Raw genomic sequence first — 27463 nt, forward strand, 5'->3', positions numbered from 1 at the left:
ATAATCTCCTACGCCGACGACACCCAGCTGATACTCTCCCTCACCAAAGACCCAGCCACCGCCAAAACCAACCTCCAGGAAGGAATGAAAGCAGTGGCGGAATGGATGAAGCTCAGTCGTCTAAAACTGAACTCAGACAAGAAGGAGGTCCTCATGCTCAGACCATTCCCATCCGCCTGGGGCGACTACTGGTGGCACACAGCGCTGGGCACCACACCGACACCCGCGGACCACGCACGCAACCTGGGATTCATCCTGGACTCCTCTCTCACGATGACCAAGCAAGTCAACGCCATCTCATCCTCATGCTTCAACACTCTGCGCATGCTCCGGAAGATCTTCCGGTGGATCCCTACCGGAACCAGAAAGATGGTCACCCAGGCCCTCGTCACCAGCCGATTGGACTATGGGAACGCCCTATACACAGGAACCACAGCCAAACTTCAGAAAAGACTCCAGTGCATACAGAACGCTTCTGCACAACTCATCCTCAACATCCCTCGCCACAGCCACATATCCGCCCCCCTGAGAGACCTGCAATGGCTCCCCGTCTGCAAAAGGATCATGCTCAGGCTCCTCACCCACGTGCACAAAGCGCTCCACAACATGGGCCCCGAATACCTCAACAATCGCCTCACGTTCTACACTCTGACCCGCCAGCTCTGCTCCACCAGCCTCGCCATGGCCGCCGTCCCACGGATTTGCAGAACCACCACCGGAGGAAGATCGTTCTCCTACCTGGCCGCTAAGACATGGAACTCCCTCCCAGCCCACCTACGACTGACCCAGGACCATCTCACCTTCAGGAAACACCTCAAGACCTGGCTATTCAAGCAGTAGCACCACCCCCCCTCCCTTCAGCGCCTTGGCATGCTTTAACACATAATCACTCTCCTGCTAAATGTGCCCAGCCAGCAGGCACAAGGCAAGGGCAGAGCCTATTGTCACAAAGGCGAGACCTATTGGCTTTGCCAATGCTTTTTAGTTATGGCAGGTGGGGAGGTAAACACGGATAACGGAGCGTGGCAGGGCAACAAGGACAAGGGAAAGAGGGAGGGCGAATGGGAGCGGGGCAAGCCATCATGGACAAGGAACAGAGGGAGTGAGGGGGTAAAGCAAACACGGACAATGGAGGGAAAGCGGGAAGGGGCATCCATCACGGCCAAGGAACAGAGGAAGAGAGGGAGTGAGGGTGGGGAACGCAAACACGGCCAACGGAAGGAAGAAAAGCGGGTAGTAGCACGCAGAGGTAAACAACTTTTATCATGAAACTTTTTCCCTGCAGGGAACCACAATGCTGTTGTTACAACGACCGCGTTGTAATTCAGCAAACCATTATTCCGTAAATCGGAACAACTTGCGGAGGGGGCGGGGGGGGGGGAGGTGCTGGATTTAAAATCCAACACCTTCCCTAGTGTCCGCACAGACTGGAGTTGGAATAGTAAATTATACTATTCCAACATCCAGCGCCCCGCCTCCGCAAGTCGTTGTCCGGACTTGCAGAGTAATGGTATGTGGAATAACAACGGGGTCGTTGTAACGACCACGTTGTGATTCCCTGTGGGGGAAAAGACTGCGGGATAACGACATACATTCATCTGCATGCAAATGTATGTCGTTATCCCGCAGTCTTTTTCCTCGCAGGGAATCACAACGCGGTCGTTACAACGACCGCGTTGTGATTCCGCATACCATTACTCAGCAAGTCGGAACAACAACTTGCGGACAGGGGAGTTATTCAGAGCCGAGGTACCCAGCTGAAAAAAGACATACTCTAGTAGGGTGCTTAAACCCAAAGAAAAAAGAAGCGTCTTAAAAAATGAGGAGTGGAAGGGCACGCCATGCGCATCCATGCTCCGGGTGAGGGGCAAACACTCGAAGAGGAAGGAAGCCTGTGGCAGCAAACCAGGAAGCAAACACATGAGAGTGACAACGAAGCCAACCAATGGTAAGCAACTGGCGGTCTCTGACGTGGTGACAGAAAAAAAAGGTCCTAAAAAGAGAACATGCTCTGCCTAGGCCTGAAAGCGGCCTTGACTCGCAGGGAAAACAAATCACCCTTCGGTAGGAACGTTGACTTTTCGCTTGAACGAAACCATTCCGGCTTCCAGACTATCTCGCAAAGACAGTTTATATGCCTAAAAAATTAGCACAACTGCAGATGATCCATTGCAAGACTCGCAAATCCAGCAGGCTCGAAAATAAAACAAAAAGCAAGCCTTGTCGTAACAACAACGTAATGAACTGACCCCCAGCTCTTTGCCTTGACACGCTTTCAGATCTAACAACTAAACTCGTCTCATCCCTCTCGTCCACTCACTCCACTGCCCCCCAACATTCATCCTCCCTCAAAACCTTTCTGTATTCACCCCCGGACTGCACACGCCCTGCCCTTATATTTCATATCTCTGAAGCGCTCCGCTGCACCTCTAGGTCAGATCCGCGCTACATAACTGCTCCCAATAAAACAACATCAAATAAATAAAATGTATTGCATCCAGCGAGATCATGATAATCCATTATTTCCCACAGACATATTGTGCCGCTTTAATCCTACAAGCTGCATATCAGGGCCATCCAGCCGCTCTTCATCGCCTCGCCAGAGAAAGAGCTCGTATCAGCTGGCGCCTGGTTTGCAGAGTATTGCATTTGTCTCTTCAATAAATCTATTTCATGTTTAAGCGGAGCGAGGCAAAGCGGTCTCGGCTGCAGGCTCCGAAGCGTTTCACTGTACAGCAGCGCCCTCAAGTGGCTGTGACGTCCTGCAGCGATTTGCAGCGAAAAGCTACTCAGATTTTAAGAGTGGCATATTCGGAACAGCGAACACTAGAGTGGGTGTAGCTGACACGCAGGGTGAGACTGGCCTAAAGGGTAATCAGACACAGGGGTGTAAGTTGGTCAGTAAAACTGGGGGAGGGAGAGAGAGGAGGGGAAAGCATTAGATTTTTCGACACTCAGGCTACCATATAATGTTTAAATACATAATATTACAAGCAGGGCGCATGGGCAGTGGAAAGGGAGTGGAATGCAGATTGGTAGGAGTACTACGAGAGAAAACACAATATTTAGTTAAATAACAAATATTTTTGAAGACTTTCAAAACAGAGAGTGTGAGTGCGTTTTGTCTGTGTGTATGAATTCAGAAATCTGACTGACAGCTCACAAAAGCCGACTGTAAGCACCTGTACCCAACTATATATCAGAGAATACATTTATTAAGGAGGAGGGGGTGCTATCACCCCAAACACCCCCCTGAAGCTACACTCCGGATCAGACAGTGTGGGCATTTTCCCAGCTGTGCGTGGGGCGGTTTTTTCAGCTGTTTTCCCCCGATATCAAAACAAACATTGCCTGTAACAAGTTCTAATCCATACAGTCCCTCTATACATTGGAAGACACTTCTACAAAGTGCCCTTAAAAGTTAAAAACTGTCCCAATTTGCAGATGTATTATGTTATGTGCATTTGTAAAGCGCACTATTACCCGCAAGGGTATCCTGGCACCGAGCAGTCTGTGTGCCGAGCCCTGCCTATGGTAGGCTGGTTATTTGAAAACTACATCTTCAAATTGAAAAAAAAAGGAGGAGGTGCTGCTCCGGAGTGGGTGGTGGTTCCACGCTTTAGGAGCAATATATGAGAATGCCCAGCCTCCTGAACTGGTTCTGTGTATTGTGGGATATGTGCGATCTAGAGTCCTGTGGAGTGAGGGTGTCTGCATGGTTGGTGGATGGAGATGCAACTGTTTAGGTAGGTGGGGACTAAGTTGTGTAGTGCCGTGAATGTGTGTGCGAGGAGTCTGAAATAAGCATGTTTGTGTATTAGGAGCCAGTGGAACTCCCCAAGGTGTGATGTGATGCAAGTTCTGTGTGGGCGAGGTGTGGTGCAGCGCCCAGGGCAGCTGACTCCGAAACACAGGGGCTCATGGTTCGATCCCCTGCGCCGGCAGCAGGTCAGCCCAGCACCATGTGACTCTGGGCAATAGCTCGCTTAATTTTCCCGACGGCCCCCAGCGCCGGAACACCTCTCCGGAAGTAGCTGTGCGCTTTACAAATGCTGGTGTTTTTTTCATTATTGAGAATGCGTTTAGCTGCCGAGTTCTGGGTGGTTTGTAGTCTTCAGGTAGGTTATCTGGTGATCCAATTATCAAAACAACAAGTGGTCCTGAGCTTACAAGAATGTGGGAAACAAATGTGATTGCAGGTGATCCATAGCCTAACTTGCTGGTAACTGATTTACTATTTTTCTAGTGTTGATTGGGAGCCATTTTAGGATCTTCCTCAGCATAGTCAGGGTGTGGAAACAAGATGCAGTGACAGCGCTAATTTGAGTGGTCATATCCAATTTGCTATCTATGATGATTCAGAGGTTCCTGGCATGGGTGTTGGGTGTGTTTGTGGGTCTGAGGTCAGTCAGCTACCATGGTGAGGTGTTCTTACCAAAGATCACTTCTTCTGTCTTGTCAGTGTTGAGCTTGAGTCAGTTGGCTTTTATCCAGTTAGCAACTTCTGTAATGAGGAGGTGAACTTGTTTCTTGTGTTGGTGGTCTTGTCTGAGAGGGAGAGTGTAAGTTGTATATCATCGGCATAGGAGAATGGATGTTGATGTTATGTGTGCAGATGATGTTGGCCAGAGGGATCATATATGCCTTGAAGAGGGTGGGCCCAAGTGGTAAACCTTGAGGCATCCTGCAGATGAGTCTTCGGGCTTCCGAGGAGTAAGATGCAAAGGATCAGAGCTTGAGTTCTATCTGTTAAGAAGGATCAGATTCAGTGGAGAGAAGGTCCTTGGATATCAAGCTTGTGCAGGTGCCTGATGAGCATTGGGTATGAGACCATGTCAAAAGCTGCAAAGAGGTCCAGGAAAATGAGGGCTGCTCTGTGTCCTCTGTCAAAAATCATGCAGAGTCATCTGTGGCGGCAATGAGTGCTGATTCTGTACTGTGGTTGGGCCTTAATCCGGACAGTGTGATGTCAAGGAACTTGTGGTTGTTCTAAGGCAGTTAGATGAGCCCATGAACGGATTATTGATACTTTTATCGTGCGGAAATTGAGGTTGGACTCTATGGGAATTTCCCCCAGAGGAACATACTGTTTAACAGTTTTCGGCATTGCTGTAAAACTGAGGGGGATGGTCCTACAGGATGCATGTAGAAATAAGAAAAATCATACATATGATGGGAACCATGGAGAGTTGACAGAATAATGTACTGAACTGTGACAGAAGTAACCTTAAACATGGAAGTTACAAGTTTGATGTATATCTGATAAATGGCAATAAAAATATGTTATAAAAAAAGGAGCTGGTGGTTGTAGAGGTGGTCAATGAGGCATTGATGATTAGTTTCTTGAAGACCTTTGTCGGGAATGGTAGGAGAGACATGGGTCTGTAGTTGGAAACAGTAATTGGGTCAGCAGATGGTTTCTTGTGCAGGAGTATGACGGTGGCATTTTTTCAGTTGTCCAGTAATGTCGATGAAGGCCTTGAGGATGGGTGTTAGTACGTCGCTGATCTGTAGGAGTCCTTTGGTGGAGGCCTGGTGGGGGCAAGGGTCAGATGGGGCCCCAAGTTGATGGTCTTCATGGTAAGATTGGTTTTGACAGTGGTAACAGCGAGCCACGAGGTCAGGGTTCATTCTTCAGCTGCCATGGGAAGTTGAGGTACAAAGGTGATGGGGTGTGGTTGAGGGTTGAAGTTGCCCTATTTGGAGGTGATTTCAGAACAGAAGAATTCCGAGAGTTTGATGCAAGGGTCTTGTGCATGGGCGATGCTGCTGTAGATGTCATGAGGCACAGTAAAATCTTTTATGATGGTTAAGATTTCCTTGCTGCTGTTAGGGCCAGCATCAATGCAATCAGAAAGAGCTTTGCAATGGTGTTCCATATCTGCTGGTGGTAGCATCTTAGGGCAGATTTGAAAATGTCTTTATATCTGTGGTATTTTGACTTGTCATTTTGCTCTTCTATTGCTTCCAGTGGGTTTTTGACAGCTGCAGTTCCTCTGTGTATCAGCTGGCCCTTTTTCTGGGTCTTGTCATTGGATTGGGCTTGGGGGGAGCCAGGGTGTCAACGCATGCAATGATATAGCTGTTGACATTCTTGATGGCTTTCAGTAAGGTGCTGGTGAACTTGGATCAGTGCCCGGAAAGGTCGGACCCCAACTCCTCTTCTCTGATGCTGTTCCAGATGTAGAGGGCGGCCATGCTGGTAGTAGGTCTATGGTGGTGCTGGATGGGTGAAACTGATGAGGATGAGGTATGTCTCGGTCATATTTGCAGGCTTGTTGACTGTGATCTTGCTGATTGAGGAAAGAATTGGGTCCAACAGGTGTCTCACAGTGTGGATGGGTTTGGTAATGTGCTGGGTGAGGCCGAGGTTACAGAGGTTTTCTAGAAGGGCCGTACAGGTTGGTTCATGCAGTCTTCTAAGTGAAAGTTAAGGTCTCCGAGAAGGATGAAAGTGCTGGCGTTGATGATGAGGAGTGTGACAAAGTTTGTGATTTGGCTGGTGAAACTGGTGTGGGGTCCTGGTAGTCAGTATACAAGGGTTCTGCCCAGGGAGAAGTTGGCTGTGATGCGTATCTTGAATGTGAGGTATTCCGTGTAGCTGGTTGGGGTGCCCGTGTAGGTGGTGCAGCTGATGGCATCTTTGAATATGGTGGTGATTCCACCTCTTGGCTTCTGCTGCCAGTCTTGCCTCGCGATCTTGTAGCCTGTGTGGATGGCTGTAGAAATGTCCGGTGCAGAAGTTGGGTTTAGGCATGTTTCTGTGAGGAAGAGCAGGTCCGGAACTTGGTCATGCAATAGGTCCCATATCTCTGTGGTGTGTTTAGTGAGTGAAAGGGTGTTCAGGAGCATGCATGGCGTGTTGTGTGGGTGGTGGCTGGTCTGACTGAGCATGAGCATGAGCATGTGACGTTTGTGTGAGTGATGAGAGAGTGCATGCAAATTTACAGGAGGCACATGTGCACTATCTTTTTGTGTGTTGTGGTATGGCAGCAGTGAGGCAAACGGCAGGCAGGGTTGAGTGCACAGAGGAGTGGAGAGTAAGGTGGAGTAGCAAGGGTCCTGACGCTGGGTGCTGTACATGCTGTCTATTCTTGGACATGTTACTATCCTCATCTTGTGGTAAAAATTGAATCATGTTTAGCCTGGGTATTCTTTAGTTCAGTGGTTCTGAACCTGTGGTCCAGGGACACCTGGGGATCCGCAAAGCTTACTCAGAGTAGTCAGAGACTGCTTAGAAAATTAAATAATATTAAAAGATTAAACTGTATATAAATAAAAAAGCAAAGGCTAAACCGAACATTTTAAAAGGTTTTGTAAATGTGAAGGAGTTTGAAATTGGAGGCTGAAAATTAAGTTAGTATCCTCAGATTGATTTGTGGGAGCAGTGAAAGTGCATCAAACAGCATATTGCATGTAAGATGACTGGCCTCAACTGATTTTTAGAAAAGCTTCTTCCGTCCCATTAAAATGAAAACATTGATTTATTTTTATTGTTTATGAATTAATTAACATAATTCCTAATTTGTGTATTCGTGTGATGAATGTTTGTTTCTGTATTTTTGTGTATTGTTTTGCGGTTTAAATGATCAAAAATGCTTAGGGCTCGGTACCCCAGCTTCTAGTATTGACTCAGTGGGGGTTCCTGTATTTCAATAATGATTCAGTGGAGGTCCGCAGGTTCCAGTAATGATTAAGTGGGGTTCCACAGTAGTGAGAAGATTAGGAACCACTGCTTTTGTGGAAAATATCAGGAAGATCTACATGTTAATAATTTGAAAAGTCAAAAAAGGGCTCAGAAGTGCTGGAAGAAATCCGAACTCAGCCATCAAGGGGTTATAATGTGTGATAAGAATGCATAGATTTTTTTTCCTTTAAAGCAGTACAGACAGCCTATTTCGGTGTTGTCGCCTGCAGGCCTTCAAAAATGCATCCCTAGTAGAAGAAGATGTTGTACTCTTAATAAAGAAAAAAAAGAACAGTCAGGTATGAAAATCCTTTGAAACCGTCTATTGATTTCAAGCACTGAGTACTAGGCCGCCAATGTCAAATCCATCACGTGACCTGACTGGATGTGACAAGCACAAATAAGCAATGCAGCTGCAGAATCACCGAGGCAGCAGGACCCGACAGAAGACCGGCGTGCAGGTCAACCAGAGGTCTCTCGGGAGGAAATCAATGGCAGAGGTCATGTTAAGTTCAGAGCTTGCAAACCTCGCGCCTTTGCCACACATACATGTATCAGGCTGCAGAGCCTGCTAATAGTTTCTGTCAGCTGCAGCAGCAGACAGTGGACTGGAAATGTCCGAGGAAGAATTGTCAGGCAGCAAATTCAAGACAGCAAGATCATAACAGAAACTGATCACGTCAACACCCAAGAAACATGACACAGTCTAGATCTCGTCAATGAAAGAGATTAGTTCATTTAGCACATATGGTTAAAAAGGCGATTTACATGGCAACTGTGAAGGTATACTTCTATGTATAGCAAGTAAAAACAAGCATTGGCATAGCCAATAGGTCTAGCCTTTGGGACCTTATAAGTGTTTAGCCATGCAACAGTTGATGTTGTTGCACCAAGGATATTGCGCTGCATAACTAAATACTTATAAGGTCCCAAAAAAGAGACATATTGGCAGAAACTTGAAGCAGATGATGGAGGAAAAAAATGAAAAACAAAGAAACCCTTGTTGGGGGAAGCAATAGATGAGCTGGGGGCAGAAGGCAGCAACACTGAGCACACAAGTAGGATGGGATTTTGAGGGGAGAAGCAGCAAACAAGGGAGAGAGCAAGAAAACACATGCAAGTAATGGACCTATTGGCTATGCCAATGCTTGTTTCACAGTGGTGTGAGGTAAAAGGTCAAACCTGTAGCAGTGGGGTAAGAGGTATACAGAAAGTAAGGTGAAAATGACATATATTAATGTTGTTCAGTGATGCAAAAATGAACTAGACTACACCAACTATATCCACTTAATGTCAATATTCGTAGGAGTTTTAAGAGTAAACCAGTTTAAATATGCACTCTATTCCCCCCTAGCAAATCTCTCGTAATTCCCGTCTGTGCGCCTCGTGGTTTGTCCCCTACATATACAACAGCTTCTATGAGCTCCTATGCAAAAGCACACATCACGCATAGAAGTGTCTCCTGGCACTTGCACAGAAGGTGTGTCTAAATCAACGCAAATGGCTCATTTTATTCCCCTCGGAAGGATTAAGGTTTGATCTCCTCTGGCAAGACTCAAATACATGTTTCGGAGATAAATATACCTCCGCAGCCAGCATGCAGTCTGCTGGGCAACCTCAATAATAGCTTGAGAGGAACATTTTCCTGTCCGTACATATTGAGGGTAGACAAGCAGGCAATCTGCCCTCGTTTATGGGTTAGGCATAATGCCGGCTTGTCTCGCTAATAAAAAAAGCACTGGCAAAGCCAAATCATCTGGCTTTCATGCACACTAGCATGCAAATAATGGCATTCACAAATGCTGGTATGGTGGCGGATTTGGCACCGGTGGTACTGTTGGTACTCGTTCATGTGTGATGGTGGTAATAATTTTTACTCATGTCATGCCGATTCTTTTTATTCTAAAAAAAGCATATGACACAGTAAGAATAATCAAAGTAAAATTGCTTCCTGTATAAAATGTATATAAAGATATGAATGTGTGACGAGTGAGCGTATTTTCGGCTGTGAAATAGCCCCACACGCATTATAATGCAAACCTCCATAGAAGGTGAAATGATACACCAAACAGCCAATAGCATGATGTGAGAAGGTAGCACTCCTTGTGTTGAGCCAAAGCCCACCCGACGAACATTTAAAGACTTGAGAACAATACGTCATGAGGACAACTGTGCTATTAAGCCAGCCTTAAAAGCGTGTCCTAGGCATAGGTAGGTGCCCCATTGCCGCTGCGCTGCCCATGTAAACGCTGTGAACAGGGAGAAACACTGCTGAAGCTGCTCCTTGCTGTTAGCTGTGTGCGCTTGAGATGGCGGAAGCTGCCAGGCGGGCTTGTGTCCCGCTCTGGCCTTCTTGCACTCGCAGGAGACCCACTGTACTATCCCGTGGCTCAAGGGGCCCGGCTCCTCGTGTGGGACTCCAGGGGTCCAACCTGTGCCACCTGTGGCACTGAAGTTGGATACTTGATAGAGGCAGGGATCCGGGGGAGGAGGCTCCTGGGTGGCAGGCAGTGTCTGGTAAGGCTTACAGCTCGGCAGCGCAGCTGTGTCGAGTCAAGTCCCACCATGCCACAGCAGAACACTGCCTACAGGGAGTCCACAAGGAGACCCTCACACGTTGACACTTAATTGGACAAAATGAAGAATTACTCTAACCTGTGCCCGTGTATGGAAGGTGGGTTACATTAATTAAATATTTAAAAATACAAAACAGCAACTTCCCAGCACTTCTTCGTCACTTAAGGCTAGGGCTAGCATTCCCAAGTCAATTCTTTACCTAAAACATCAGCACAGCTAAAACAAAGCAGTATTCAAGGAAGATTTAGCGCATATAATATTCAGGTACAGCACTTAGAAAAGCAGCTAGAAAAACAAGCACGCGAGTTGTGCGCAAACCTGTGTCCGTGTATGGAAAGCGGGTTTAAATAATTAAATATGTAAAATACAAACAGCAACTTCCCAACACTTCTTCGTCACTTAAGGCTAGGGCTAGCATTCCCAAGTCAAATCTTTACCTAAAACGTCAGCACAGCTAAAACAAAGCAGTATTCAAGGAAGATTTAGCACAGATAATAATCGTGTACAGCACTTAGAAAAGCAGCAAGAAAAACAGTGCAGCGCACGCTAATTAAAACAAGCCCGGAAGTGGTGGGTGCGCTAGCACGCTAGCGCGCTTGTGCCCGCCTTTGCAGGAGAAGACTGTCATCTGTTTCCGATTAACGAGCGCGATAATTGGAAACAGATGGCGCTCATGCTCGCTCCCGAGCACCCTAGGCCACAGAACAGAGAAGGCGGGACATGCACCCCCCTTGGGTCAATTGCGTGCTGTCTTTCTTAGAAATCAATGGTTCTGGTGGCTAATAGACACACAAATATGATAATAGGTATGCACAATGGCAGTAAGTTCTGTAAAGACCCTATTAACATCAAAGGGCAAAAGGGTCACTCTACACAGTTTCATCTTGAACATACCAGAACCATTGTTTTCTTGTATAAACCCAATACCCTGATTCCTAGTGAGTAGAGTTCCCCTGTCCTGAGCTGTATCTTTCTTAGAAAGACGCATACAAAGCCCAATAGCAAGTGTTAAAAAAAGCACACGCAAGAGCGTGTGTTTGGAGTTTAAAAGCCCTTACTAAATGCCTCGCAGAGGAGCACATGCGCGCTGGCTCAGGCGAGACCTAAAAACAGCAAAAACACAATGACCTTCAGGTTTGAGAATTGGCCAAGATCTGGAATCAAGTGGGCACTGCTATTGAGAAAACATAGACCAATGGATTCTTTTGTTCTAGAACAACCTAATGGCTATGCACTATGCGCTCTATTTCTACACATGGAACAGAATGCACTTCTCAGACAATGAAGACAATTAAAGTACAATCTGGTTAATTGGTTATGTACCCTGGGATAGCCTTATCTTGACTATCCGGAGAGTGAGATCGTCAGACTGGTATAGAGCGGATAGTCTGGTGACCGTATGAATGGGACTGTTTTTCTGTGACGCTGGAGAACTGACCACACCATGGTGACTTTCTAAGATGATGAAAGTTATTGGTAAAATGTCTGTGAGCGCTCCAGATATCAGGATCACTTCAGATATTTATAACAAGTACCAAAATACAACATAGAAGGGAATGAGGAAACTTACCCTAGAGCAAAGCTGACCAATGGACTAGCAAGAAAGCTCATAGAATCTTCATTAACACTGCATAATCCTAAAACTAGGAAAATGAAGTAGAAGTGGAATGCAGATATCTAGATACAATTGGAAAAAGGGGAGAACACATAGAATTATAGAGATGTACGAAAAGAAAGTGAGAGACAGAGGAGAGTGATTCAGATCCATCAGACTCATCAGAACTCTACCGAGCAGAATAAAAAAGAAACAAGCAAAATACGGAAGAGTGGGTTCAAAAAAAGAGAATAACCAAGCAAATATGAACTGAGGAGAGCATACTAAGCCCAAAGATAAAAATGGTGACGAGACCAGAAGGAGTAAGGAAAAATCAAAAAGGGCTAGAAGAAGAAATTATGATATTACGAGCCTACTGAAGAGTGAGTATAAGGAGAAACCTTGGTAGAGCTACAACGACAACCTGAGAATGCTGAATAACACAGTACGTGCACCCAGGAGACGCTTTATGAGAACTCCTTGTAAACATGTAAAACATGTACAGTGTGAAAGTAGGTGACTCGGAAGTAACCTCTATTGATTAGAATCCCTGAAATAGCTGAGACTGGGAAGGGAATGAAGTGCATTATTATGAAGTGCATTATTACTAAGTTAATAAAAACAATAACACTGGCAAAGACAACTAAGTGGAATGTGTTGTTGTGGTGTGCTGCTAGAAAGGATGGAACACATCACAAACCTCTCTTGACATGTTTTTAGGAAGAGAAATCTAATTATTAAATAAAATATTGATAAACTCTCAGAACTTTAAATGTCAGACTGAACACTCGACTGATCGTGGAAGTCGCAGACTTAATTTTTAGTGCATGGTCAGCTATCACTTAAGGAATGGAGGTAACTGTGGAATTAGGTTCTCATGTCTTGTCCTTCGGAAAAAAACATGTTAAAACAGTTGACATCCAAACTAAGAGTGCTATAGACAGGGCAACTGGAATTATGCGGCAGGGTTGACTAAATTATGTGGCAAGAAAAGCCAAATTAGCGGAGTATTTGGACACATTTTGTGATGGTATTGGTTCACAATTTTGTCTTTTTTACAAAGGTTAACCCCGTCTGAGAAAAGATTTAATCAATCAATCAGGATTTGTATAGTGTGGCTTATTTCCCAAGACGGTATCAAAGGGCTGAGATGCTGCTGCAGGGGGGCTCGGTGTCACCTCATAGTACTAGTTTATTACCAACATCCAGCAATAAGCAACAGAAGGGTAACCAGTCAAACTTTGCAAAGGGCCTCCACTGTGCATCACAATGTCTCACTGCACCTTTAAAAACTTTTGATCCGTCTGAGCTACAGACAACTTTCTTTAGTTAAAATATGCAGAATATGCAGAAGATTATGGATTATACGGCAAACGCCAAGGCCGCAAAAATGGGTAATTCTAGTGGCTCCGGCCATAGAAGAATGAGTCTTGTCCTCTAAATAGGTAGGTGGCACCTGATTATCTAATGCAAGGATGAACCGATGAACAGTTTGTTCAACCGATGCAGGGTGCTCAGCCTCGAGCTCAAGCCACTACCTTACTGGCTCCATTATGAAACTTTTAAACAAACTTCACGTGTTTACCTGAACATTTTTATCACATCTTCTCGTGTTTTTCCTTTGAATGCAAACAATTGTTTTCTGTAGAGTGCGCTCAGCACGTATTTTGTTCATTTTATTTTTCTTTCTTCCTTCCTTTTTAGGTCTCGCCGATGCAGCGCACATGCGCTGCCTAGGAGGAGACCTTTAGGAATCGATTCACTTTTTTGGCCAAAAACGTGCACGGATTGCATTGCTTTCAATGGCAACGCATGCACGTTTGGCGATTCCCTTGTGGGAGCGAGCTTTGAAACCATCTGTTTGTAATTAACTTGCAAACAGATGAATACGATGTTGCGCCTCTGGCTTCAAACCTGTCAATCTCACCCAGGCAGAGCGACGGGCACAAATCCCATGTGCATAACCATGGGCAGCTACGTCAGAGGCATCAGCCGCTGCACTGATGACTTGATTGGCCACCAAATCACCTTCATGCAGGATTTCTACGCAATCGTGCTTGTCTTCTTTTGGTAGCTTCTCAGGGAAGCGTGAAAGAGAGTCCCACAAAGAGCAGTCATACCGACCCAGTAAGGCAGAGGTGCTGGCTATCTTCATGTAAGAGGCTGAGGTAGTGCACTTTCTCTTGCGGACAGAATCCATGGCCTTACTGTCTCTATCTGGGGGTACCGGAGACAATGCTGCCCCATCTGATTCTTCCGTGCCACGGAAACAATAACTGAGTCCGGTGGAGGGTCAGCCCTCAGAAAAAAGCGGTCCATCTCAGGAGCTTTATACTTTTTGGTGATCCGAGATGGGGCCGCCCCCACCTATGTGGCAGCCTTGTAATCCTGCGGATCTTCCACTCTCTTATGTCCCCTAGCCATCTCGGGGAGAAATTAGTTGGAGGGGCTGGAGTTGGTACTGGTGAGGGTTCAGGAGTGACTTGCACTATCTGAAGTTCTGGGGAGGAAGAGGCACTCCTTGATGTTACCACCTGGGCGTCCCGCGTAGAGCGGTCTCTTGACATCGCCCTAGGTCTCTTTGCAGGAGGAGACCCGTGATTGGAGAGTGATCTCCTCGACGTCGACCTCCTCGATGACGACCTAGATCGCGATCTTCTTGGTCTAGATACAGAGGGTGTTTTTCGAGATCTCGACGTCGACCTCCTTGGCGACAGATGCGTTGACGTCATGCATCTCGACGGCGAATGCCTGTGTCTCACCGGCATCGAAGCCCTCGGTGTTCGGCTTGACGTGGATGCAATTGGACCTCTCAACGTAGGTGGTGATCTCGACGTCGCCACGGTCCCTCTCGGCAGCGGGCTTCGACGTTGATGGGTCGACGTCAAGCAGCGGCCTCATGACGTCATAGGCGAGCCAGTTTTGGAACCGCATACGCGTTGGTGTCAATTTCGTCTTATGGGTCTCTCACCTGAAGTCAGATGTTTCAACGGCGAAGTACGGCTCAACGTTGATTTCTACGCCGACTCGGAGCACAAAGGTATTTTGGATGTCGATCTGTCCCTCGACGGCATATGAGACTGATGTCTCCTTTTCTCACCTTTCTCTTTGCACTTCAACCTTGGTTGAGAGGAGGGCTTCCTTGAGGGATGTTCTTCTCGCGCACTTGCTGTTTCTTTTCCTCTCTCCTGCATGGAGTGCAGCTTAATCTTCTCCCTTTCCCTAAGGGTTCTTTTTGAAAACTTGCTGCAGTGGTAACAATGGTCTGGCTTGTCAGATGAAGGTAGACAAGCAGTACAGACCGAGTGAGGGTCCGACTTAGCCATATTTTTCCACAGGCCGGGCACTTATTAAATAAGGAATTTTAAAAAGGAATTTTAACAGGAAAAAATAGCCAAAAGTCAGAAAAAATAGTAGGATTAGTAAGCTAAGTACTAAAGACATAGAGTGAAACTAAAAAAAGGTCACTTTAAACCAGAAAAAAAGTGATACAAAATCACTAACTGGCGAGCGCAATGCTCCAGGATCTTCACAGAGGGAGCCAGAAAAAAGAACTGGCCTAACTGTCACCTATGGTGCATGATGGGAGCCTGGGGTTTTTCTAATGTAAAAGATTTACAATGCAATGGTGGCAGTTTTGAGCCTAGTAACATGTTTTCACTCAGGCTGCATATGTATGTATATATATATATATATTCACTGAAAAAACCATAGGTTTCACACCAGTTATAGTTAGGAATTAGCATTTAAAAAACCTATCAAATTCACTGAAAAAACCATAGGTTTAACACCAGTTATAGTTAGCTGGAAATTTTACTGACATAAAACCATTGAAATTCCCACGTTATAGTTAGTTGGACTCACTATAACTTGCACGTGTAATGCACTGATGACACCATCCAGTGAATGTGTGTCTTTCAGATAAATAAATATGTTTTATATATGTATGTTAAGGTCGATGGAAGAATATTTGTTTAAATTATTGTCTTAATGGATGTTTTAAAAAAAAAAAAATAATTGGATATCTGCCTTATTAAGTGTATCTTAGTGAATACATATATTAGCGAGTGAAAGTAGGTCAGTCTCTCTGTCATCAGTGATGTCATGAGTGATGTCACTGACCATGTCATGAGTGATATAATATGTGATGTCATCAGCAGTGCATTACACGTGCAAGTTATAGTGAGTCCAACTAACTATAACGTGGGAATTTCAATGGTTTTATGTCAGTAAAATTTCCAGCTAACTATAACTGGTGTTAAACCTATGGTTTTTTCAGTGAATTTGATAGGTTTTTTAAATGCTAATTCCTAACTATAACTGGTGTGAAACCTATGGTTTTTTCAGTGAATTTCATAGGTTTTTTAAATGCTAATTCCTTTCTATATCGAGTTTCTAACCTTTTTTTTTTTTTTTACAATTTGCTGTTTTTTTTTAAGTATTCATTTTTTTAATATATTTTTTTTCTTTTGCGCTCTGGGTGCGCGCTCCGGGAAGCTTTCAGCTAAGCTCTCCGGTAAGCTTTCCGGTGAGCCCCCCTGAAAGCGCACCCAGAGCGCCACTGTCGTTCGTGAAAAAAAATATGAATGAAAAGTTAATAATAATGCAAAACATTTTGTTCCATACAAATAAAATCCGTTTTTTTTAATAAGGAAAATGATTATGTATTTCTGTAAAAGTTTGATGACGTCACTTTGGCGCGCAACGTAAGTGCCCTCGGAAGCGCCTACGATCGCGCCGCGTAAACGCACCCGGAAGCGCCCAAGATCGCGCCACGTTTGCGCCCCGGAAGCGCCTACGATCGCGCCGCGTAAACGCACCCTGAAGTGCTCCGGAGCGCGCTGCGTAAGCGCGTCGGGTCATGTGACCCTAAAATAACACTTTTCATTGGTTGCTAACAATTTTTTTTACAAAGAATGAAATCCCCACCCATTTCCTTCACTATTGCTTTGTACTTGGAGAGAGCAAGAGCTGTTCTGTGTACTATCTTCATCTCCTACTTTCCTGATCTACAGCAATGGCTGCAAGAGAGTCATCCAGCAGTGATTCAGAGGCATTTGTAGATGAGGACCCTCCTAGGCAGAAGAAAAAAATCCATTTCATCTGGAAATTTTATAACATCCCTGAAGGAGAAAAAAAAGTCAACGCTCCAAAAGTAACCTGCAAAATATGTGGTAGTACTTTATCCAGAGGCAATCCTCTGAAAAAATATAGTTTTGGAAATGCCAATTTAATCAGGCATGTCAAAAGAAGACACCCAAACAACTTTGCGAGGGAGAGTGTCAGAGACCTGGCACGGAAATTACCCACAGATGGCGGCAGCACCTCCACTGGTGGAGCAACACCTTCGGGACCATCCCGTAGAAGAATGGTCCCTAACATACAGCCAGAGTTTGCAGGCATCAAATTTCTGTGCACGGAGTGTGACGAACTGCTCTCCTATGGGGAGCAGAGTGTTGAACTCATTGCCCAAAAGAAACAGCAACACCGCTGCCCTGACAGTCCCTAAATTTTCACATTTTTTTGCTCCTGTTGAGCCGTTTTGGAATCCCTGTTTTTTGTTTTTCCCTTGACAAAAATCCAAAAAAATTATAAAATTGTTTTAAAAAGCCAAAAAAAGTTCAAAAAGTTCAAAAAACACAAAAAAAATATAAAACAACAAAAAGAAGAAAAAAAATGTTCTTTTTAGAACTACCTCCAATTTCTAAATAAAGGCTTTTTTTTTTATAAACTGTCATCTTTTTCCCTCATTTTACGCTCCCCAGTGCGCTACCTGGTGCGCGTACCGGGCGCTTCCCCCGCGCAAAACGAAAAAAAAAATATATATTTTAAATGCCCCGCGGGGCCCTTTTATAGCCCCCACATCAAACCTAGGGGGTCAAGGGGGGGTCTACCCTGCCCCCTTATGGTCATTTCCCCCTTTGTTTTGGCCACCTCTCGTGTCTCGATCCTACCGAGACACAAGATGGCGGCCGCTCCGGACTGTTTAGAATGTTTACAGACAACTGAGAGCCAATCAGCTTTCTGCGCGCAAGTCGCGTGTCGCGCCGGGAGCGCACTCCGGTGCGCGCACCGGAGAGCGCCTATAGATATATATATTTTTTGGAACCTAAATTACTCAAAATCCACTGCAGCACATATCTTGAGACATAGCAAAGGCACATCGGGCTACCAGTCCCTACAATTTTGCCAAGTTTGGTGGAAATCCATTCAGCCATTCGGGCTAAAAGTGAAATCGACCGCCCTATGGAAATTAACATGGGGAAAACGCGTTTTGGGACCCCCCTTTTATCTCGGCCCCCGCTTGACGTATCCCCCCCAAACTTTCAAGGAAGAACCGCATCTCGACGAGGCCATTTTCAGGAAATTTTCAGGCAGATTCGTCAACCGGTGCCAAAGTTATTCCAAATAGAATTTTGAGATTTAACATTGAAAAAAATCCTAACTATAACTACCTACTGGCGACCGCCAGTAGGTAATATATATATATATATATATATATATATATGCATATTATCTATATATATGGGTATTTATGTATATATATATGTAGATATATGCATATTATTGGCTATTGCTCCAGGGTCCCCACATGTGGGCGGGACTATTCAGTTCTTATGACTTTGATGAGTATCCGCTATCCGCTGGAAGAGAAAATTAAGTTCCACACTGTCGCTAAGTTAGAGGCAAGGGCTATACACCTCCACACCATGTGAAAGAAGTCCACATTAATCTCTTGGCAGTGGGGGCATGCTACCTGCATTCCCAGAAACATGAGAATAATGCGATTAGGTGTGAAATATGCCCTTGAATGAGATGGAATCAGGCATTGCAAGATGTGCGAGGTGCGTATCTCAAGACTTTGTGCCAGTCCCCGTCTGTGAGTACTTGGTCCATGCCTCTGGACTGGCTGTCCCTTTGGTCAGGCCGTACACTCTGAGTATGTGCCTTCAACGCTTTGTAAAGGAGTGATCCCATGAGATTGGCGAGGGATGGAGTAAATTATCTTCAGGCTTGAGTGGGGTGAGGGTACCCCGATGTCCACCGTACCCTTAACACGACTGCCCACCGCACCCTTGCCACAACAGCCCGTATAGTAGGGAGTAGTGCATAATCAACAAATGTAAATGTAAATGTACAGGAATTTATATAGCGCAAATCACCACTGGTTTCTAAGCGCTTGCTTAGGGAACCCATCCTGATATTCCCCTGTGAGATAGCCCCGGCAGGGTATCCGCAAGGTGAAAGCCAGGCATCCCGCCGCGAGGGGCCGTTGTGGAGATTAAGCAAGCTATTGCCCAGAGTCACAGAGTGTGAACCCGTGAGTCGAGTAGGCACCGGAGCGAGAATTGTCGAGTCCATGGACATTTTAGGACTCAAGACCCCGCCGAGCCGGGGATTGAACCCTGGTCCCGGGCTGACCTCTGCTTCCAGGTCTGCCTCCTCTAACCAGTGAGCCACACTTCTCCACCAGATCTGCAAAGTCTCATAGCTTCCCAGCCACATACCAATTTCAAGCATCGTCTTTCCCCTCCTTTCACTGTCTCATAGCCTTGACAGATTCCCTTGTGTGGGAGATGTAGTAACAGTGTCAGAGGGAGGTCCTCCACTTTAGGGGTTCCTGTCTTCGTTTGTTCCAAAGCCCTGGTTTAATGCGAACTGTAGAATGACCTATAAGTGTCCAGGGCAGGGGTGCCCAGTCGAACATTTGGGTTAAACAAAATGGTCGGAAAAAAGTGTGATTTAGAATAAAGCGGATCCCAGATGGCATACGCTCCCATCTGCATTGTCTTCAATAAGCCGCCCATTATAGTTGTGCCGCTAGATAGTAAAGTTCCAAGTCTGGGACTGCTGGGCCTTCATCATCAGTGGGGAGTCAGAGTTTGGAAAACGCCAGCCTTCGATGCCCTGTATCCCAGATGAGGTGAAGCAAGAGGCTATCCATCTCGAGAAAGATGGATTTCAGGAGTCGAATCAGTAATGCTGTGAAGAAGAATAAAAGGCAGGAAGGAAAACCATTTGGACAGCACAGTCCTGCCCACCACGGATAAAGAGAGGGTCAGCCTGAATTTAATGGAGGATTGAAGGGATGTCAATGTAAATTGCAAGTTACCCTCAAGAACATCGGCCATTGTATGTTAGATTCGGATCCCCAGATATCTAAATGTCCATGGCTCCCAGCAAAGATCATAACCTACCTGTGGCGGTATAGTAGTCGCGCCTGGAGCATGGAGTGGAAAAGCATTCAATTTATCCCAATTTACTCAGAGTCCTGATAAGCAGCCATATTCATCTAGCGTGTGACAGGTGCCCTCTATTTCAGAGCGCTTCCCTCAAAGATATATTAATAGATCATCTGCATATAAGGATATGAGGAGAGGGAGACCATCGATCTTGAATCCTCAATAGTAATGGCCAGTGTAGAGTGTGGATTTGCAATGCTAATGGTTCTATAGCTATTGCGAAAAGCTCAGGCGATAGCGGGCTAATCTAAGCACACCTTTAAGGAACTGTAAGGCAGTCAGCCTTGCCATCATGAAGTAGAGGGTCTGTGAGGCAGTTTGGTTTAGTGGAAGGATTAGGTTTTACAGACTTTTTGTCTATACATTTGGAAACAATGTGGAAGCAGGAGAATTATTTATGGATTGAGAGAGAATACCCATGACAGAGAACCAGGTAAGCAACTTTCCCTTCTCTGGCAAGTGATTCAAATGTAATAATGTTTAGTGAAAGTACGGACAGACCTCCAGGTTGCTGTTTGCAGATCTCTGGAATTTGGAATATTTCTCATCAAGGCAATGGTAGCTGCTTTCCCTCTCATAAATTTGCTCTAGATTTTCCCGGAAGGGGTCTGTGAGCCAGCCTTCTGATAAGAAGTCATTTTGGAGGCCACAATTCATCTAGCTAAAACACGCAGTAATTTACAAGCAGTTGCTTTTTTTTAACATCTTTGTACTGTCAGAGTAGTATTTTAAAGCTCTCTTCGAGGCTAGGCAATACGGTGAGCTCTTTCTGCCAGATCTGGAATGAAGGGAGTGTAAATGACTGATTGACATGAAAATCTGATATTAAATTTGAGACAAAAGAAGGATGTGTTCGTAAGAATACCTTGATGTGGTGGAAAACCAAAGGTGGGTTTTCAGAACACAGAGCTTGAAGCTCTCTCACACTTCTGGCAGAAGTTAGAGCCACGAGGAAAGCTACTTTCCAAGAAGCACGCAAGTCTGTTTTGTCCATGGGCTGCAATGGAAGATATTAATCTGGAGAGAACAATGTTATGCTCCAATGAAAGCATGAGTTTCCTAAAAGCAAGAAACACCTTCTTAAGCCATTCAAGGAAACTATTATTCACTAGGATGGTGAAAAGGATTTCCGAGAGGAATTCTATCTATATGTAGTGATTGCAGCCAAATGCACTTTTAAAGAAGAGAATTGAAACACAGATTTTAACCAATACATGAGATACAGTAAAACTGTTTACCTCTTGACACGCTCTAGGATCCACCTGCTTCTAAACACACTAAATTGAATATTGGAAATGGAAGCACACCACTATATTCAGTTGCTACTTTGTTACATGGACAAATGATTTTCAAATGGTCTTGAACTAAGGTAGTCCTAAAACCATAACGTTAATGTTATTCCAATAACAGAACAGTTTATTGCTTGAATTCCATCAGAACACATTTCATTTCTCTGTGGGGATTTGTTAAGCCATGGAAAATTTATAGCCAACTGTCGTAGTCACAATTTGAGTATCATAGTACCTAAACCATACCAATGTGCACTCAGCATTACACAATACAGAAAAAGAGAGCACTGGGCACAGTGCAGAATTATATGTCGGTGACAAAATGAATGATCAATTATGTAACAAACAGGAAAATAGACAAGAAAAAAGAGAAAAGGCACAATCTGCGCTAGTGGTAATAATTCATGCTAGTGGTAATAATTCATGATCCTTTCTGGTAAAATAAATATTTATAGAGCAGCTGTGCAAGCCTGTGTTTTTGCTTGTATCAAAGAAAAATACTCCATACCAGTGCAGAAGGTCACATATAAGCCTACGCTTTGTGATAATCATGTGCAATGAGAGTAATGGCGCACAGGGCAGTTCGTGGGGTGCCCCATTCTCGTAAAATGTCTTGTAAGATGAGGTCATCCAAAACACAGTAGTATTATTCTAGTAGATTTCAGCTGAACTCACCCACTTTCCAGTTCAGAAACCCTGGAAAGTGAATGGCGGTCAGGGGATGGCGGTCAGGGGAACGTATTCACAAGCGCCGGTTACTATAGCGATTAAGCCTTCCTTGAAAGGTACTTGACTTTCGTTCAACACTTTTTGAAATGGTACAGAGTAGTCAAGTTGTCAATTTCAATCACAACTGTCAATGTTAACATTGATGGAAGGAAGGACTTCAATGGTAGGTGAACAGCTCTCAATCCTAGCATTTTGATATGCTACAAGTTCTGTATCGGTGGGCAGTAAACATCTTTTACCACGACTGCATTACAATGCAGTCCATTACTCTGTATTTTTTACTCTACAAAATCGTTTACAACGCAGGGCTTTACACCGCAAACCATTACAACGCATTCTCCATTACCATGCCCCGGTGGAGTTAGAATAGTAAATTGCGTTGTAGTGGATAATGTGTTGGAATGAAATGCGTTGTAAAGTTCTGCGTTGTAAAAGATTTTGCAGAGTAAAAAATGCAGGGTAATGGCACATGTTGTAAATGTGTAAATGAGTAAAGTGACATATTCTCGGTGAGCACTTGCATTCCCTTGGTCTTTTCCTGATTGGAGACTTTCTTGATCTCTATTTATCAGAGAAGCGTGTTCCTTCATGAATTTGATGTTTCAGGTGCCATGCATTGAATGATTTCTGAGCTATGGAAGAAGGGAACAATTGGTACCTGATTTTGTAAATAGACTTCACAATCTTAAGCACCCAAACATCTTATTTGATGATCTGTGAAGTGGACCAATAGTTGGAAACATACTCTTCCCACTGGAGTGCTGTACTGCGTCGGCAGAGATAGAGAGTTATTGTCTCACCAGTGGAGACTTCCTTGCAGCCATGGAAGCCCATTGAGAATCTTTGAACTTTTGAGTTTTTTGGGAATAAAAAAACTGCTTCTGCTGAAGTTGCTGTTGTTCTTGATGCTGCATCTGCTGTTTACTCTTCTAACAAGAAATAGGAGCCTTTTGCTGAATTCAGCCATACATACACCATAAACTGTTATCTAGGAAGTTCTTTTCTTTTTTACAGAGCTACAGATTTAGGTGTTTATGCTTCTGTCATCATACATTGTAGTTCTTCATCTGCATGTGGACAAGAGAGCGGGAGGAACCAGAAAAAGGCAACTACATTATTAGTTTTTGGCTCTGCTGGGTCAAAGATTTTTATGTTAATCATGGAGACCGTCTTGTGGTAATTCCATGGCATGCAATACATGCAGTCAGATCAGCAGAACATGTTGCAGCATTGATGGCTTGATCTGAAACCAACATTGTCTCCTTTAGGATGTCAGAAAAATCTTCTCTATCTTTCCTGGAAGGTCTACCATAGAAGCATTCTAGTGAGACCCTTAGCTCTTTGTTATAATGGCCCATTAGGGCTGTAGAAATAGCGACCCTTAAGGCAGAGATGAAATTGTGCAGATTTTCTTCCTCACCACATCCACCCACTTGCCTTCTTTTTCTGGTGGAATGGTAAAGGTTGAATCAGATGCTGTGTAGCGTTTCTTAGCAGCAGAATCAATTGGGATGGGGACGGCTCTTTCAGGATTTATTTTCTAGTCACCTATTCACAGGTTTGATAGGGGTGGAGTCCGACTGGTGGGCACGGTTGTTTCCAGATGACCTGGCCCAAGGGCTACCGTGGGTCTAGCCTGTGGTTTAGGAAGTGTGAACCCATAAATAATGGAGGTGTTATAGACAGGAGTAGTTGACTATATATTAAGCTTCTTTGTAGCTTTGTTGGTGACCACATGGAAGACAACAATGCTACTTACAAGTGAAATTCAGCAAAGAGACAATTCTGGGGATCTAGCACTCAGGGTGCTTGGGTAACCAACCGAGGACCCTGAAGAGGAGGTCAGACATGGTCACATCAGGAACAAACGAAGAAGATGACACCTCTCTTGCCACTCTGAAGTAGGAGGACCGGAAAGCTGAATGGATTACTTCTCATTGCTTCGCTCTAAGGGGACCTTCTTCTTGTCCTTAAGCCACCTGTATTACACCTCTAATAATAGTTGCACTTCATGATGGAGTGGGAAGGTGGAGGACACCTTTGTTCTTCCATGACTTCTTTCCCCATATGAAGAACATTTATTTGAAGACAGCCATCATGGTGGCTGTACATATAGAAAGGATGAGAAACACCTCAGGAAAACCAGGAAAAAAGTACAATTTACTTAAGAAGAATGAAGAGAATGTTTTAAAAACTGAGCTCAATTTAAAGCTGCAAAGGTTAATACCATTTGTTAGTATGGTGGTGTTGAAAGGGGTTTATTAGAATCCAGAGTGATAATCTATGAAGTTGTACAGAGGTTACATTTTTTAAATAAGAGGAGTGAGTTGCATGACTGCATTGTTTGAATCAAGATATTTGAGATTTTGGGGTGAGAAGCTGCACTATGTGATTTTGAGGGATACATTTACTAGTAGACTACTCAGTAGAGCATGCCTCAAAGATAAGAGATTAAGTACATTTGAGGCTGTCAGTGATTAGGAGTGAAAGTATGAAAGTTAGATCTTCAGGCTATCTAAGCAGGGAGCATCATCCAGGTTTACGACCATATTTGTTGTGGGTAACTAACGGTTTTAAGCGGTTTTATTGAACCATTTCAGATTGGACCGGATTCATATCATGGTATTGTTCCTCGAAAATGAAAGATTAGTCACACACAAATGTTTGTTGTTCCTGCGACGGAACCTCTGTACAAAGCACAATGCACTTTACCCTGATTGGTAAGTTTTTATGGGGATTAGGAAAAGGTTTATTACATTTTGTATGCTGAATTATAATCTTAGACATTGTAGGACCCCCTCAGAGCTTTTACAAGGCCTTTGATAAGATGAGATTTGCACTAAATTTGTGGCATACATTAAAGTGCCCCAATTTGTATGGCAGATTCTGGGGGAGGGGGGTAATGTTAGTGTGATGCACTGATGATATGCTGTGGTTAATAGCCTTTGGATATCAAACCGCAATAAAAGGGCTTTTGTTATGATCTGAGATCTATGATGGTGGGATGCGGGCTGAGGAGCACTCTTTGCAATGAACTATTGTGTAACCCGATGTTGTACTTTGATGATTTACCTTTTGGTTTTATGAATGATTATGTATTGTATGGTATATGGTTTGAGCTATTTATTTGGGGTATGTATTTATTGAATGTTTTTTTACCAATATTATATTTCTGTCAAATGTCGAATAAAGTTTTATCAAATTGAATTTATTACTATTTTTGTTTCAATAAAAATTGTAAACTTAAATAGGCAATAGTGCTTAGGATCCTTCTAAGGTGAGCCGTGAACTTTACTTGTGAATTTCAAAAAGGATTTAATTCAGTGTTGTTTTCAGCCAAATTTACTAAACTTTTAATTTGATTTATTTATCATAAATGAAATGAGTTTAATTGCAGTAATCGTGTATTTTTACCAAAGCATATGTGTTGGGGCAACATTGCTGCACTTGAAAAGAGATTTAAGCCTAATATATAAATTATAATTACGTCGAAGATGGGGGTTTTGTCTAATGTTGTTTCTTTGATGCTTGAAGACACTTGTTGCTTTGGCTGTTTCTTTATAATCATCATAGAAGCACTGCATAAACTACTGATATAGCTTTTATGGCATTATGGATACTGCTGCATAAGGCATGAGTAGCAAATATGCTATTTAAAAGGGTAAACTCAGTTCAGGTATGCTGTCTACAGTGGAGATCGGGAGATCTTGTAATATTTTCTAATCCTTTCCTGTCCATGTACTCAGTCAATACACATGACTGAATCGATTGACAAGGGAAGAATGAAATGTTGAAAGTTAGAGGCCCTTTGAAACTGCACATCCAAACACTTTAACTGTATTCAAACATTAATTTATTTGCACATTTCTTGGGAGATTGGGTTGGAAATGTACTATTTTTTCACCCTGGCATTTCTCAAATCTTTTGTAGGGACAGAATATCCTCAATGCCCCTGTGGAGGGTCAGACTTTCTCTTCACCTCATGAAACAACTGGAATATGTAATGAGTGCCCCTTGTTAACATCTGTTTTTTTCAGCCACTTTTATAAAAACTGTGGTATAAAATGCACAACTGTTCCTGTGTCTTCAAAGGTTCTCAATAGAACAATATCCGCCCCTTTTCGTCCTGGACCACAACTTGCTGGCTTGTTGCAATTTGCAAAAATCATTATCACCATTGAAGTATTACAAAAGGATTGGGGATGTCTCTTGGGGTTGTGTCGTGTTGGGTATGCCTTACCTTTGACCTCCGCCCAAAATACACCCAATTGTTTTTACCTAGCGAGTCTGAGTTCTGAGTCAGATAAGCCTACTGATCAATTCCTTCTGGCAGTCTTTTGAAGAGACTCTTGTGGTTCTGGTTGCCAATACAGTACCTGTCTTGAACCTGAGCTTGAATAGAGTAGGTGACACTGTTTTTCAAGGATTTTGCCAAGGGTCCTTTCATTCAATGTTATCTCTCATTACTCCAAGATGTGACAAACCTTATAGTGATCTTTGCTATTCGATGAGCTGCCTGTTTGGCCTTCCATCCCATATATACACTCTAATGAAAGAAGAATTGACTACATTTCAGTTTCCTTACTGAGACAAAGCGATCCTGCCGTGCCTGAGGATGTGAACTGGTGGCTGAGTTTTCGTCTCACTGCTTGACGCTGCTGGTGAAACTCAAGACTGACCAGGGGATCTGATCGAATATTGAAGATCTGCAAAAGACAAACAAGCAAAAGAGAATCAATCATCTGGATCACTGGGTGCTCATCATAAACAAGTCTGATATGGATAAGGGGAGGTTACCGATAACAAAGTTATGCAGTATAGGAGCATTCAATCAAGGCAGAAACTAAATAAATCCTGTAATTGGAAGGCACCTGCAGGTTATTTCATATCAGTTTTGTAATCCAGTAAGGAACCCTCCTAAGGTCTTACAGATCTTTCCATTAAATGTTTAATGACTGGATGCAGAAAGTCTCTAAAACACCTGTTTGTGGCAGCCAATTCCTTATTTACAATTTACAGAATAGCCAGATTGAATGAGCATTTCATTTTAAGGGATCTGGTATTTATTTCAAAGAGTACAAATTCTTCTGCTACCAACCTCCTGAACTCAATTTCATCTGCTCCAGTGGAATCTGGGCAGAACATTAACATTTGGAAATTCATTAAACTGATTATGTTTCATGTAGTCTTACGTAATTGTATTTATTTTTTTAACAAAAAAATGGTCTAGCTTCACCCTCATATGCATTTGACTTATGCCATTATTTGAACTTGTACACTCTACAGTCTCAACAATCTCACAAGCCTGGAGCTCCACCAAGTTAATAAAGATGCTGGTCAACAC

At 43.9% G+C, this 27463-nt stretch overlaps 1 protein-coding gene across 1 annotated transcript in view; it reads right to left on the minus strand.

Annotated features, from left to right (window-relative positions):
- DNAAF8 (dynein axonemal assembly factor 8) overlaps positions 1–27463 on the minus strand; it is a 1006155-nt gene that overhangs the window by 185674 nt on the left and 793018 nt on the right. Inside the window, exon 27 of the mRNA XM_086939618.1 lies at positions 26705–26825. Coding sequence (XP_086795744.1) covers positions 26705–26825 — 121 coding nt within the window. The remainder of the gene's footprint in view (positions 1–26704; positions 26826–27463) is intronic.

The sequence above is a fragment of the Lissotriton vulgaris genome, chromosome 10, assembly GCF_964263255.1.
Source record: "Lissotriton vulgaris chromosome 10, aLisVul1.2, whole genome shotgun sequence".
NCBI lineage: Eukaryota > Metazoa > Chordata > Amphibia > Caudata > Salamandridae > Lissotriton > Lissotriton vulgaris.